This window comes from Lontra canadensis, unplaced genomic scaffold (genome assembly GCF_010015895.1).
Source record: "Lontra canadensis isolate GAN:19392208 unplaced genomic scaffold, GSC_riverotter_1.0 scaffold54, whole genome shotgun sequence".
NCBI classification, from domain to species: Eukaryota; Metazoa; Chordata; class Mammalia; order Carnivora; family Mustelidae; genus Lontra; species Lontra canadensis.
The window spans coordinates 9718466-9733317 of record NW_022631048.1 but is presented as its reverse complement, the minus strand read 5'-3'; the positions used below and the strand labels follow the sequence as shown (position 1 = coordinate 9733317).

The window sequence follows — 14852 nt, the reverse complement described above, 5'->3', positions numbered from 1 at the left end:
ATGCAGGCTTGGGTCCTCGGAGCCTGAATAATGTTTATTTCCTCCTCTTTCCAGTGTTCAGATAGAGTTCTTTTCAACTTCTGATCTCTATGGGGAAAACATATATGTGAACATATGGCTACATTCAAAAAAATTAAAGAATCAGTATTTTGTATACTTCTCATTAGAATGCAGAGGAAGAATATGTTATTTCTCTAGTGAGCTGGAGGGAACCGTGCATCGTAGACGGATATGAACTGTGAGCCACGAGATTGAGAGGCTGGCCTGGCTTCTCTTGGACACATGTTACCAATGCCAGCCAGCATCTGTGCCAGTGTCTACCCTCCATGAAATGGGGATAGTTCCTTCTCTTTCTTGGAGTTATGACCATGTGGATTTGATAGGCTAATCTCAAGCAAGCATGAGTAAAGCCCTTATATTCAGGATTTCATTGCAAATTAACCTGGCCCCCCAAAGTGATCACAGCAGGGGGCAGCTCCTTCCTCTGAAAGAGGAGGTAGAGGAAATCCAGGCGGCAGCGTGGAGTGGCAGAGCTGGGGGACGGCTTAGGCTTACCGGAAGCAGCTTCCCTGCAGCTCGGGAGTCTAGTCCTTCTCGGCTCTCAGCAGGTCGGTGGTCAGCTGTCTGATGTGCTCCCAGCTCCGCTGCACGTGGGTGAGCTCCACGAAGCGGGAGCAGATGGCAAATCGCAGCACGAACTTGTCTCCGAGGTGACAGGGGACCAGGTGGATTTTCTTGGCACTGTTGATCCTTTCCAGAAGGTCCTCGTTCAGTTTGTTGGAACCCTGCAGAGATGGACAGAGGGGCCCCGCTGAGGTCCCCAAGGACTTGGACTTCAATGGGTCACCAAGGAAGGCCGGCATTCGGCAATACTGCTCTGCATCCATGAGAGAGGCTGTACCCCTTGCCTTTCTTTTACGAGGGTAAGAAATTCAGCTCAATGAGACTTACGTGGCCGTGAAAGACTCTAGCCTCCCCTACAAGACAGGTTCTTCAGGGTTGAATTACTATCCAAAGGTGACTGTTTCACGGACCAGCCTTTTCAAGAAAAATGGAGTTTCCTAGGCATGTGATGCTTAAACTACATCTACATGTTGATGAGCTTAAATGGTAGCTGAGGCTTCAAACCACACCAGTGAGGGGTCCCACCAAAACATATAGAAGAAATCTCAGCAACACAGAACCAGAGCACAGTCAACGTAGACTCTGGGAAAACTGCCCAGGAACTAGAGGACTAAGGGGACATTGGTGGACTCTCCCCATCTAGAAAGGAGCAGCCCCCCCCACTTCCTGGGCCAGGCAGCAGACACTGACGCCACCAGGTGGGTGGCTGGGGGGCTTCCCTTCCCCTGCTAGGTGCCGCTGCCCCCACAGCCCCTCTCCCATTCCTGTGTCCTCCTCCCCAGCTACTGTCAACTTTCTTCTCTTTCCAGGCAGCACCTGCAGGGCCCTAAGCCCCATCATCAAAGGTAAAAGGGGGAGGGAAGTGGGCCTCTCATCCCTGCTCTGCGACCCTCACAGGGCTCTCTCATTTGCCTTCTCACTCTGTCTTGAGAACTGAGAAGCAGGAAGAACAGTGGGAGGAGGAGTCCAGTCCCACTCCAACACCTGCCAGACACAGGGCACTGGCCTATGGACCCGTGCAGACCCTCCCAGCTGCTGGCTGTGGGCCTCAGTGGGGCTCCTGCTGGTGCCCCGTGGAGAGGCACTGGGACAAAGGCAGTTCAGAAGCCCTTGACATGCCGGGTCTAGACAAAGCCTGTCCTATTCGAGGATGAGGCTAGAGAAGGAAGGACATATGAGACAAAGCAGCGGGATTTGACCAGGAAGACTCAGCAGAAATTAAAGACTCAGAAGAAATTAAAACAGAAATTAAAAGAAGAAATTTAACAGAAATGAAAAACACATTATTTAGGAAAACGTCCTTCCCATTTTCAAATGGATTAGGCAAGGTCTGTCTTCTCTTAAATACAGTAAGAAGCCAAGCATGGAGAGTATCTAAGAGAAGGAGGAGAGGGGGGGAGGGGCAGGAGGAAGAGAAGAAGGAGAGGAGGGGGAGGGGGACGACCAGCAGAAGGAGGGGAAGGGGAGGAAGAGGAAGTGGGGAGACGAAGGGAGGAGGGAAAGAAAGAAGAGGAGGGAGGGGGGAGAAGGGTGAGTGGAGGGGGAGGACAGGAAGAAGGAGAGAAGAGGGAGGTGGGGAGGGGAGGAGGGGGAGGAGGAGGGGGAATCACACTATATATCTGAATCCTCGGATGCAGTAGAGGACTTGAAATCCACACCGGGGCAGCGCGGCACAGGGAGATAAGGAGGAGCCCGTAGACGTGGGGACGGAAACATGAACCATGAGCCCGAACAACAAGCTTCCCGGAGAAGAAACCCGATCAGTGGAACGGAAGGAACACGCAGATTCACAGAGGGACACTTCTGCTGGCTTCTGGAATGGGGGGATGCACTGTGCCGCCCAGGAGAAAAGGGGTCGGGACCACACTCAGGTGGGTTTGGGGGTCATAGAGCCCGACAGCAGATTGGGGGCACCCAAGGACAGCATGGGGGGCTCTGCTCTGGGGGAGTTGATGGCTGCCCGTCCCCACACTTACGCTAAACTCACCACGTGTGCAGCTGACCCTTGCAGACACCAGTTGGAACTGCACAGGTCCACTTGCACGTGGATTTTTTTTTTTTTTCAATAAATCCAGCGCGACACAGCCCATGTATTTTCTCCTCCTTGTGATTTTCGTCCTAACATTTTCTCTTCTCTGGCTCGCTTTATGGTAAGATGCAGCGTATAATCCACACAGCATACAAAATAGGGGACCCCTCCCTGTGCTACGGGCAAGGCTGCTGGTCAGCAGTAGGCTGTTAGAGGTTCAGTCTGACGAGAGTCAAAATTATACACAGATTTCCGGCTTTGGGGGGTGGTCAGTGCCTCTCGCCTCCTAACTGTTCTTTAAATGGACAAAGTGAGTGGTGTGTGGATTACATCCCAATAAAACTGTGAAAAATAAAAAATGGAAGTCCGACCAGAACACCGGCAGTCAAAACAAAACGAAACGTCTTCTCCATGGCAAAGGCATCAAAGCCTGCCCCCAAACATTGATGTCAGCTGATCTGCAGCCCGTGGCCACTCTGGGGACTCAGCTGCTGGGATGCCAATGCTCTGAGGCTTCCCCCACGCCCTACCACGACAGAAGGGTCCCCTGTCCCCTGCACATGGGCAGGCCCCACCACTGTGCACTCTGCACAGAGCTCACAGCCCCCTCACCGAGCCCTGCACAGGAACACCAGCTCCCCACTCTCTCTGTAGAGCGCAGGCTTTCTCAGGACTGGTTCTCATTACTGCCTTGAAGCTCCAAGGACCAGCGAGGGGGAGGATATCGTAAGCGGATGACAGCACCTTGACCATGCAGCAGGGCTCCCCTTCCTCCTCCTGATGGCCTCCACCCACGTGAACAAGGAAGCCAATGGAACGGAAGGCACAGCCAGCTTGAGAGAATGGGCAGGTGAGGCTCCCAGCCAGTCTCCCTTGTACAAAATAGAATAATATGGCACCTGTGGGTGCAGCACCTTTCAGAGACGTCTCAGAAATGTGGTCATGATTCCCAGCAGAGATGGCCTGTGCCCTCCCCCCTCTGGGCCAGCTTCCCCCAATGCAGTGAGCACCTTCTTCATCAGGCAGCAGGACTGCAGAGTGTCACAGACCAGCATTTCTCAAACCCCTGCGTGCACAGGCAACCTGGAGGGGCTCCTTAAGATGCCGGATCGGCAGGTCTGGGCTGGGGCCTGGAGCTGGGCTGGGACAGAGCCCGCACACAGGTTAGTGCTCAGAGCATTCCAGAGACAGAGATGCGTGCGTGGAGAAAGTGGAGAGCATTCGAGGGCCAAGGGTCTACACAAGCGAGAAGTCTCAGTCTGACTGAGGAGGGGCGGACAGCTCCTGGAGGAGGGCACCCGGGGCCCTGCAGGCACTCGGGCTGGGTCAGGGCCGGGAGGTGTGAACCCCAGATGGGGAAACACATGCTGACTTCTCTGGTTGCTGGAGACTAGCATGCCAGTTTGGAGATGGAGGTGATGAATGATCTCTCCTCTGTCACCATCAAAGAGAATGAAGACTGAAGTGGACACACATACCTTTAGCCGAAAACAGACCAGCCCCAGAGTGACTTCTGCACAGATTTCAAAGCGGGGATCCTGGCGCACCAAACACTCAAACTCGCGAGCCAGCCGGACGTGCTGGAAAGGGAAGAGCATCTGTCTCAGTTTCTGGACAGTACTCGGCTCCAGACTCAGCCACCTTGAAAACCTTCCTAGATGGCACACCTGTGATTCATATACACTCACTTAGCCATTTTTCTCAAGTGTGGATGTGACCCAGCAGCCAGCGGTTCCCACGCAGGCTGGGAAGAAGCTCGCTCCCCTGACAGAAGGACTAGTGTCTTCAGAGAAACACCAACTGGGCGCCTGGGGGGCTCAGTCGGATAAGTGTCTGCCTTTGGCTCAGGTCATGATCCCAGCGTCCTGGGATGGAGTTCCGAGTCGGGCTCCCTGCTCTGCAGGCAGCCTGCTTCTCTCTCTGTCCCTCCCTTCATCATTCTCTCAATCAAATAAATAAATAATCTTTACCAAAAAAAGGGAAAGAAAGAGAAACACCAACTAATATGTTCTTCTGTTCAGGGGACTTTTAATCCCACCAAACAATTGGTTAGAATTTCAGAAGGAACATCGTAACGGGTATTTAAACATGTGAGTTAAGAGAGAGTGGCCCCAGCGCTGAGGGCTGCGTGCCCCGCCACCATGCTGTCCACACACAGCTCACGGTGCGAGTGACACCACGGTTGTACCCACTCTGCAGATGAGGAAACTAAGGGGGTGATTCTAACGCAGCAACCCAACACCGAAGCTCCGGCTTCTGTGGGGCTCTGGCTGGTTGTCACCAAGGGATGAGAGTGACAGTCCCCGCCACATTCAACAAATGCCTTCCTCTCACTGAATTCACCACCTTATTTGACAACTAGGTGTTCATGAAGCCCCAAAGGGGTTTCAAACAGTCTGTGAACTGAGAACAAGCCTGCCACGGTCTGTGCACCTGTTGCTCATCCCCACCCCACCCCCACCCTGGGCCCCTGCTCGGTGCTCTCATGACAGTGCTCAGGGACTCTAGAGCAGAAGCAAGTGTCCAGCGTCCTTGGGACTGAAGCCTCTTGCATTTGTGCAGCTCCCAGGCACAGCATAAATCTGACCACTAGAGGGCACCAAAGACTGGTGCTGGGAGATGTCGCCCCACCTCCACACCTGGGACACCTGCCCCAGAGACGGCTTTGACCATCCCCTCCCTCTCTGTAAGCCGGATGGGAGTCTGCTCAGAGGCAGGCATGGAGTGTTTTTACAGGAAGCAGCCTAATCACACCCAGTGGCCCCTGAGCTTAAAGCTGGAATCATCTGGAGAAAGAAACTGCTTCTCTTCCTTCCCCACAGAAGCGGAATCCTCATCATATTTGACATGTTCCATAATCTCACATACACTTTTCCCACAGATACCACAGGTTCCCTGCCCCCATGAAGCCCAAGGACCTCTGTCCCTCAGGACAGCACCATGGCTGAGGAAGGAGGCCAGCACGGCAGGAATCAGCTGGAAATCAGTAGCCGTCTGCAGCCAGCTAAATGGGTGGTCCTTGGCAGGGGGGGATGGTGTCCCCAGCTCATACTCTGGCCTCAGTTTCCTCGATTGCTAAAGAAATAAAAGGCAGGATGATGGGGCTCAAAGTCGACCAGCGGTTCTCACTTTGTAGTGCTCATCACAGCCATGTGGTTCATTTATTCAGACAGAGGTTGCTGGGACCCCCCCCCACCCGCCGGAAGGTCCAAGGCCATGCGTGCGCTGCTGCTCCAGGGTGCACAGAGCGCCCCTGGGTTAGAGGCCATCCATCCCGAGCAGCTCCAAGACTCCTGTGCTAGCTGTCCTGGGAACCAGATGTCCTGAGTTCTCGCCACTGCCCGGCCACAGTTGCCTGGCCCTGTGGAGGGCCAGATGTTGCTACAGGACCGGCTGTGGGGAGCGTTCCCTTTGCAGTCCCCTGGACCATAATCTTCATGAACGCGTCCAGAAGGTCCGTAATCATGCACTGACTGTCTTCTAAAGATCCGAACCTCAGTAGCCCAAACTAACCATCAGATATTTGCTTCTTCAGACATCTCCCTTTGTTTCTGCACTCCCCAAAGCATCCCAATATGACCCAGATACATAAAGAAAGCACCGTCACCTTGCGGATATGGGCCTGCAGCCCCTTGACTCCGTACATCCTAAAAACAAACCACATCTTCAAAGAGCGAAACCTCCGGCCCAGAGGCAACTGCCAGTGCTGAAAGAGAACAGAAAACATTGCATCAGGGAGCAAAGTGCCGAGAGCTTTCCTCGGGCCTGGGGGGCACCTGTTTCTCTCGAGGCAGCTCACTCCCTGGAGGTCCCCTGGCCAGCCGTCATGTGCCACTGTGGATGGGAAAGCTGACGGTGGGGTGAGCAGAGTCTGCAGCTAGAGTCTTCGCAAAGCAACAAGACAGATGAGGATGGAAGACTGCTACTGGGGAGGTGCTGTGTTCACGGAGCATGTTTGTGGAGTGCGTGCTGGATGGAGCTCACCACCCAGCAGGGGCACGAGAGGGGGTTCCTCGCTGGCCACTCCATCTGCAGGAAGGAGGAAGGTAGGAAGCTCAAACCCACACCTCCTGCCCAGCGTGCTCCCTGTGATGTCCCGGCACCCCCTCCCAGAGCAACAGATTCTCTGCCTGCCTGCCAGCTGCCACAGAATGACCTGCAAGACGGTCACTAGAAAGTGCAACCCCAGTGTGCTGGTCTTCAAACAAGGTCTCCTTAGTTTGTCCTCAGTTCGCAGCTGGTCAGCACTCCTCCAGCTGTGGGGCTCTCCAATGGTTGTAAATGTACTAAGGCCAGCAAGAAGGGACCCAGAGGGGAAGGAGGGCCATGGGGCCGTCTGGGACCATAGAGCAGGGACGCTTCACTGTGACTCTCCATATTGTCACGTTCTGGCATTTACAAGGAAGATGCCAAAGGCAGCTCAGGATCCCTCTCTGTTCCCCGGACCTTCCCTTGCGGGGTGGAGCTTCCAGAAGGGCCTGGGGGATGCGGGGCTACAGGGGGGAGGGGGGCACAGACTAGACCTTCCCTTAGCACACGCGTATCTGTGAACTGGGTATAACGATGCTCACTTTGTCCAAGACCAGGTCCGTTGAAGGCAAATGGCGCTACCTTTCCATCTCCGGCCTGCCGTTCGTGAGCAGACAGGATGTGAAACCCCTTGGCAAGGTGTTCCCAGCTCCCTCCTCTTGGTGCTGAGACTGTCCTCATGTCCCCACCCTTTGACTGTCCACAGTCCTGCCAAGGGGCTGCTTGCCCCTTTCATCCCACACTTCCTGAACTAGCCTGGTAGATGGCCCAGAATCCCAGGGTCTCCTCCAAGGCCTGGAGGCTGTGACCCCCTCAGGCCGGGGCTTCCAATGTCTTTGAACAAAATGATGATGTTCTATGATATTCTCTCTCTCGCCTGCTGAGCCCAGCACTCCCTCGTCAAGGAAGCTCTTGGGCTCCAGGGCATTGGCCCAGAATTCACTCTAAAGGAAAAAATCATAAAAGAGCTCCAGAGGTGTTTACAAGCACGTCGAAAAGGAAAGATGTCCCTACCTTCCAGCTAAGATAGTAGTAAGACTGGTCAGGGGCCCTATAGGGTTGCGGCACAGGGAGAGGGTCAGGTGGGAGGTAGGTGACACTTGTGCCTGTGATGAGGGGATGAAAGGAACAATACTCATAGCGTAAGACTGGTGCCCCAGGCGCTTTGCACGTCCAGAGCCCAGACACAGGCTCCCACGCTCCGGCTCTGTGTGTTCTTTCCTGGCGGGAATGCCCTGCATTTCTCCCATGTGACCTCTCCTACTTCGTGGAGATGCTATTCTAAGGACTAACTTAAGTGCATCAGTTTTTAGAAGACTCTAGGCTCCAAAATAATCCCCCCATCCTTCTAATCTGATCCTCCGTAAATTTCATCTATTTATTCATTACGCATGAAACATCTGCTGAGAATGTCCCTGTGCCTTCCCCTGCCTCCTGCTGGGGGTTGCCGCAGCACAGGACGCACATTTATCCAGGAGGATCTCCCGAGCCCGGTGGACGTCAGTGAGGGCCGGCTGCTGCCCGGACGCAGGTCCTTCAGGATCAGCAGGTGGACCCACTGAAAACCGTCCACACATGACATACAATTCATGAGATGGTGGAACATGAAGCCTGGGACTTCGTCATCACAGGGCATTAGAAATGGCATAAGGAGAAGCTGGACTACCAAGGGCTAGCTGAGGACTTGGAACATTTTCCCTCAGGTCAGAAAGAGCCACTAGAAAGGAAGCAACACAATGGAGATCCGTCCCAGAACAGCAGCTCCCGGTGGTGTGCAGAACGGTCGTCCTGGTGTGTGTGACCATCTGTGCCCTGTCTCCCCCGCTAGCCTTGGGGTCTGGGAGGGAGGAAGGGGGCCTCGCTCATCTGTGAGAAGCTCAGTGCAGTACATAGCGCCTGGCTGAGAAAGGAGGCTGGCCGTCAGGATGGTGCCTGTCCTCATGGGGAGTCTGAGTGCAGAGTTTCCTGCCTCTTGCTGGAGGGGCAGGCAAATCGTTTCCTCCTAACCCAAAACCTGGAGCCGGTGGGCTGAGCAGAGCTGTCCACCGCCTGGCTTGCTTTGCTAGTTAGGACCCAGGGAGAGGGTGTCTTCTGGCATGACTCTGATCCTGAGCACAACTGGGGACAGCAGGAGTGACAGCCATTGACAGCACCCAACGCTGCATTCACATTTTCCATTATCTGAGACCTGGACTCAGCAAGAGATATCTTCCACTTACCCTATAGTCGGTGATAAGCCCTAGAAAAGAGAAACAAACAAGCAAAAAAAGCCATTAGACACTCTGGTTGATTACATGCCTCATTCTTTTCATTTTCAAGAAAAATTTCTTGTGTCTCATCCGTCATCTCTTGCACCGGACGTGAGACCACGGAGGGCCGGGCTGGGTGTGCTCTGTGGCACTTCCCATGGCGACAGATCCAAGGGGCTTTCCAGAGGGCAGGGTGCCCAGAACAAATTGGAAACGCTGGAGTACGAGTAGATTCCCATTCCTTTGCTCTCTCTGCTTCTGTCAGCACAAAACCCAAGCTTTCTTCTCTTGCCTAGTAGTAACGTGGCTCTTAGATCTGTAGAGCCTTCATAGTGCACTGGTTCGTGCACGGGGAGGTGGGTTTGGGGTCTACAGAATGATTAGGTCATAAGACACGAATCAGACCTGTGATGGGTGTTCATGTCTGTATGCTCGGACCTTAGTCCGGAGTCTGGCACAGAGCAGATGCTGGTGAGTCACCGTTGGAGTCATGCCTTCATCCTGGATTCAAACGGCTTCAGATGTCTGGCTTGTCGTCAGTCTCCCCTTGTGCATAAAGCTGCAGAGCCAAGGACCTCGTCAGGGACAGGACTCCGGCAACGAGTCTCGGATGGGAGTTGCTGCTCGGTGGTCTTAGGTCAGCAATCGGCTGGGAATTATGAACCTGAGCGGCAGTCCTGTGTTTTGCACATCTGATCCCCCAGTGCAGGTCCAGACGAGGCATGCTGGGGCTCCTCGGTGTCCCCCTTTCCCCAAGGAAGAGCCACGGTGGCTGGCCATCGCAGGGCCGCCCCATGGGCAGCCGGGACAGCCGTCCTCCGAATGCCGTCACCCCGCCCTCGCACACGGCTCCTCCCCGCTCCGCGGAGCGGTGTAACTTACACTTCCAAGGGATCTAAAGTTGTCAAACAAACATCGACAGCAGGGCCACCAGAAATGACCCGACAGGGGTGCGCAGACGCACAGATGCCAATCACCTATGTGGCATGTACGAGCGCTCGGCAACAGTCTGTTAGAAACGCAGATGGCCTCGTGGGTGAAGACGTCCTGGGTGAAGGCAAACGCGTGACCCTCCTGTTTAGTTCACGTCCCTGTGCCATCGCCACAGCCATGAGCCATGCGGGGTCGTTTACATCGAATCAAAACGAAATAAACTCAAACGCAGAGTTCTTTGGTCAGGCTAGCCCCGTTTTGAGGGCTGACGAGCCACGTGAGGCTAGTGGCCGCCACACAGACAGAGCAGGATAGAGGACATTTCCTTCCTCATGGAGGACTCCACCCGACGCGGGACGAGAGCGGGAAGCGGGTTTCCGATGCAGAAGCTTCTGTGGCTAAACACCACGGTGAGTGAGAGAAGGAGCCTGCTTCTCAGTGGCCCTGAGTCCTTGAGGACCAGCTGAAGACCGGGTCCGGCTAGGAGCTGCCCTGACACAGGTGTGCTGTGAACATGAGGAACGAGAGTCCCTGTGCCGACAGCGTCCTACGGCCGCAGCTGTCCTCACGGAGCGGACTTCTTAATAAGCATCACGTGCCTAGTCAGTCTTTGCAACGACATAGGAGGGATGGGGGGTGAGCAGCTCCTACCTGTGCCAATGGCGTGCGGTAAACTCAGTAGAAACCATGCGTCCCGTGGGACTGGCAGAAGACGCCGCTGCGGGACGTCAGCCCCTGCACTCGGGCAGTGGCTTCTGGGGACTTCTGGGCTCACCCTTCATGCTTCTTGTTTCCAAAGGTACAGTTTTTGTAATAAAAGAGTTTATCTGGAAAAGTCTATGCAACAGGTGTGGCCACTTTTCCCTGTCACCAGCGTTGTGACAGAATTTTCTATCATATAAAAAAACACAAATCCCGCTTATTTGGGTCCCGGTTCCATGTCATGCGCCCGGCCGCCCCAGCTGACAAGTGTCCAAGGAGATGAAAGTATAAAGAGCAAGGCAAATGCAGGGACGTATTGGGACGGCGACAGCTCCCACTGCTGCTGCCAACCACCATCCCCAGGGTCCAGCGGAGCTCCAGCCGCAGGACGACTGGGTCTGAGGCTCCAGGGACACAGTGGGACAACGGACTTGAAGTCAGTGAGCGAGAGGGCCGTGTGATGAGACTCATGTGCCATGAAGGGACGGGAGGGCTTGGCTCCAGTGGAGAGATCTGGGAAGACCTCATGGAGCGGGAGGCTTTTGTCTAGGGCCCCGTGATGAGCAGGGGGCGTCCTAATGACCTCCAGGCGGGGCAGCGGGCTGCGGCAGCCTAGCGAGCCGAGTGCCACAACCTGAGAGGCCATGGGTCAGGGTTGAGGAGTCTTCTTTATTACAGAGGAAGGATCTTTTTAAAAATCCCCGTAGAATATTCTAAACACGGTTCCTTTCAGGGAATGGGAGGCTTAGCGGTACTAGGGCTGAATCCGTGTGGATAAAAATGCCCTTACATCTGCTGGCCATAAAACTGTAAAGTTGATCTTGGTGATCTACTTGTGAAACGAAAAATGGGCCACCATCGTTGTTGACTTAGAGAGCTTTGTGGGTTTTGGTTTTTTGTTTTTTTTGTTTTTGTTTTTATTTTTTTTAGGGGAAAAACACAAGTAACTAATATTTTTCATCTCTAACAGCCACAGCAAATACTCCAGTAAGAAACAGGCTTCCTATAGAAGCAACATAAAATGCGTGTCCGTATATCTTGAGCAATAAGCCGTCCTCAGATGCCCTTTGCTTAACCTCATTCCAAGAATCACTTCATTGTGTAAGGGCAACATCTTGCATTTTAACTGTCGCGATCGCAAACATTTTTATTATCTGAACATGAGACACTTTTTTTTTGGGGGGGGGAAGCCTGGTAATCACTTCAGAATTTCAGTGTTTCCTGCCAGTTCCATTTCTACAAACTAGACTTGGATTTTTTAGGGCAGTTTTAGGTCCTGAGCAAATCTGAGTGGAGTGTGGGGCCTGCGAACATCAGCGGGGATGTGTGTCTGCACTCCACCTGAGAACAATTCTTAAACAGCGCTAAGTATGTTCTTAACACTGTAAAAATATAGAGCAAATTAAGAAAATTCACATGTAATTACAACTGTAAGTACTATTCACATTTGGAAATTTTTCATTGCATGCTTTTCAAAAGGAAAAAAAAAACAACTTTTCTATTGAGGTCTGGGATCATTCTCCTAAATATCTGATTCTTATTTCTTTGGTAAGAATCTCAGGGGCACCTGGGTGGCTCCGAGGGTTATGTGTCTGCCTTCGACTCAGGTCATGATCCCAGGGTCCTGGGATCAAGTCCCAGCTCTGGCTCCCTGCTCAGTGGGGAGCCTGCTTCTCCCTCTGCCTCTGCCCCTCCTCCATGCTCGTGCTTCCTCTCTCTCTCAAATAAATAAATAAAACCTTTAAAAAGAAAAAAAAATATCTGAGGAATCTATATTTCCACTCCCTCACCACCCCCTCGTGGGTTGGTCTGTACTAACTGACGATGTGACATTTGGCTGTGACCTAGGACAGCAGCCATACAAAAGGAGCTATTTTGTGTTTTCTAGGAATTGCTCTGTCTGTGCCAGGGAATGTTCTGCTCCTCACCATGACGCAAGCACCTGGCCGTGTCCCTTCTCGGCCCCAGTCTTCAGGAAGCACAGAGCCAGGATGCAGGCCTGGAGATGGCTTGGGTCCCACCAGGGATGATGGGCACAGAGGGCAGGTCTAAAGACCCAAAGGATGAGAGAGACACATGGACGCGCTGACCCTGCCTGGGCATCATCAGGGTTTCACTTCACTCCCCGAGCCCCCAGCGCACCCCGTGTCCCCCTGGTGGTGTTGGTGTGAGTGGACACATGCTCAGAGAGACGGTAGGGCAGTCATGCTCTCAAAGGTCCTACACAGGAGGGGTCCACACCCGCACTGAAAGCGATGCCGTGCCCACCCACAGCCCCATGGGCCCCTCCCCGGCTCCTGCACTGAGGTGGCCAGAGGTCCCTCCAGTAACCCCCAACCCCAGGAAACAGCGACTCCCAGAGGCTGGTCCCCATAGACACGAGCCTTCCTCTCTGGCTTCCAGGAGAAATGCAGCTCTGTTGAAAACAAACCCAGAAAATTGCAGAAAACCAGGCCCCTGGCCTACCTGAGTCCTGATGGCTGTGCTTCAGGTAGAGGGGGTCCAGCTTAAAGGCCCCTATCAGGTCTGTCCTCTTCTTCACCCTGGTTTCAGAGAACAAAGGACGGTGCTTAATGAGGAAGACCCTTGAATGGGCCCCCGTGGCCCTTCCCTCCTGGTCCCTCTTCCAGTGGGCTCAGTGCAGACACACCTGCTTCAAGACCCTTCCCCGGGCCCAGCCCGTCAGCATGTCCCTCACCTGTGTGCCCACCATCCCCAGCTCCACTGCAATAAAACATTAATCTCCAGGACTCCAAGCACTTGAGGGGGCCATCTAATAAAAAACAAATACTTGTTTTTCATCCCTGGTTCCTGGCACCCAGCCGCTAAAACCCTTGGAAACTCTGAGGGGTAAGAATGGCTCTCATAGGCCAATGAGAGGATCGGTGACTAGGGACCCCTGGGGAGCTGCAGGACGGGGCTGGGCGCCGGGAAAACCAAATCGATTTGAGGGTGAGACGCTGAGCCCTACCCCCAACCTCTGGGGAATCAGGGGAGAGGGAAGGACTGAGATTGAGTTAGTGACCAATGGCCAACGATTCAATCAATCATACCTATGCGGCGAGGGACGGCGTTGCTGAAATCATCAATGTGTGGGGACAGAGCCTTTCCCTGGGGGGGGGACAGGAAAGTTCTGTGTTCTCCACCCACACCCATATCTTGGGCTACCCATCTCATCCGTCTGGCTGCTCACTTCTTTTCTTTATAATAAATCAGTAAATGGGGCGCCTGGGCGGCTCAGTTGGTTAAGTGTCTGGCTCTTGGTTTCGGCTCAGGTCATGATCTCAAGGTCGTGAGAGCTAGCTGGTCATCGGGCTCCCTGCTCAGCGACGGTCTACTTGTCCCTCTCCCTCTGTTCCTCCCACTCATGCTCTCTTTCTCTCAAATAAATAAATAAATAAATAAATTTTTAAAAAATAAATAAATCAGTAGACCTAAGAGAGGTGCCTTCCTGAGTCCTATGAGCGATTCTAGCAGATCATCAAGTCTGAGGGAGCAGGGGACTCCTGGGAGGCCCCAGCTTTACAAGAAGTTGGATAGAAGTATGGGCACCCTCGGACCCATGACTTGCGAGACGGAGCCCATCTACCTGTGGGGTCTGCGATAACTCCAGATACTGAGCGTCGGAATGGAATCCGGGTATGGGACACCCAGTTGGTGTCTGCAGAGCCGGTGAACGATGTCAGGAGAGGAAAGCCAGGAGGGGAGCACGCATCCCTGCGCTCTGTGCAGACCTAGCACCTGGCCACTGACTGGCCTCACGAGGGTGTGGGGGATGCACAGAAGCTAAAGGTGAGAAGGTCGTCCCACACGAGACGCCCTCAGACTCCGGACACAGTGATGGTCCCAGAGAGCTCGGGTCGGATATCGTATTTGGGCTGGGACGGGAGGTCTGAGCTCTATGATAATGGCCTCTCTGCCTCGTCCGGCAGGCGCAGACACCATCTCGCAGCAGTGTGATGGCAAACAGACTGTCCGAAGGGCAAACTGGAGAAGACATGCCAGTCTGGTGGTCACTTAAGCTTGAAAGCAAATACGACATGATGAGTGTCTGCAAGATAGAACCGGGGGACGAAAGACTGAGGCAAGATGTGGCTCACCAGTGAGGGCGGGGGGAAGGCCAGATTTACGCAGGAAAGTCATTCAAGTGCTATTTCTACAAAGGGTCAAAAGACAGACTCTGTCAGTAAGCAATAGTGAGCTGTCCAGGGCATGAGTGACTTTGACCCTGGACAAGAAACTGGATCTCACCTGACCTCAGGCACGTGTACGCAGGAATTCGGGGC

At 53.7% G+C, this 14852-nt stretch overlaps 1 protein-coding gene across 2 annotated transcripts in view; it reads right to left on the bottom strand.

The window, feature by feature from the left end:
* Nucleotides 1–584: 584 nt before the first annotated feature.
* DDC (dopa decarboxylase) overlaps nucleotides 585–14852 on the bottom strand; it is a 77603-nt gene continuing 63335 nt past the window's right edge. For both annotated transcript variants that reach the window (XM_032874998.1, XM_032874997.1), the window contains 5 exons: nucleotides 13033–13109; nucleotides 8902–8921; nucleotides 6261–6359; nucleotides 4132–4233; nucleotides 585–785 (listed from right to left, as the gene is read on the bottom strand). In XM_032874998.1, coding sequence (XP_032730889.1) covers nucleotides 585–785; nucleotides 4132–4233; nucleotides 6261–6359; nucleotides 8902–8921; nucleotides 13033–13109 — 499 coding nt within the window. The remainder of the gene's footprint in view (nucleotides 786–4131; nucleotides 4234–6260; nucleotides 6360–8901; nucleotides 8922–13032; nucleotides 13110–14852) is intronic.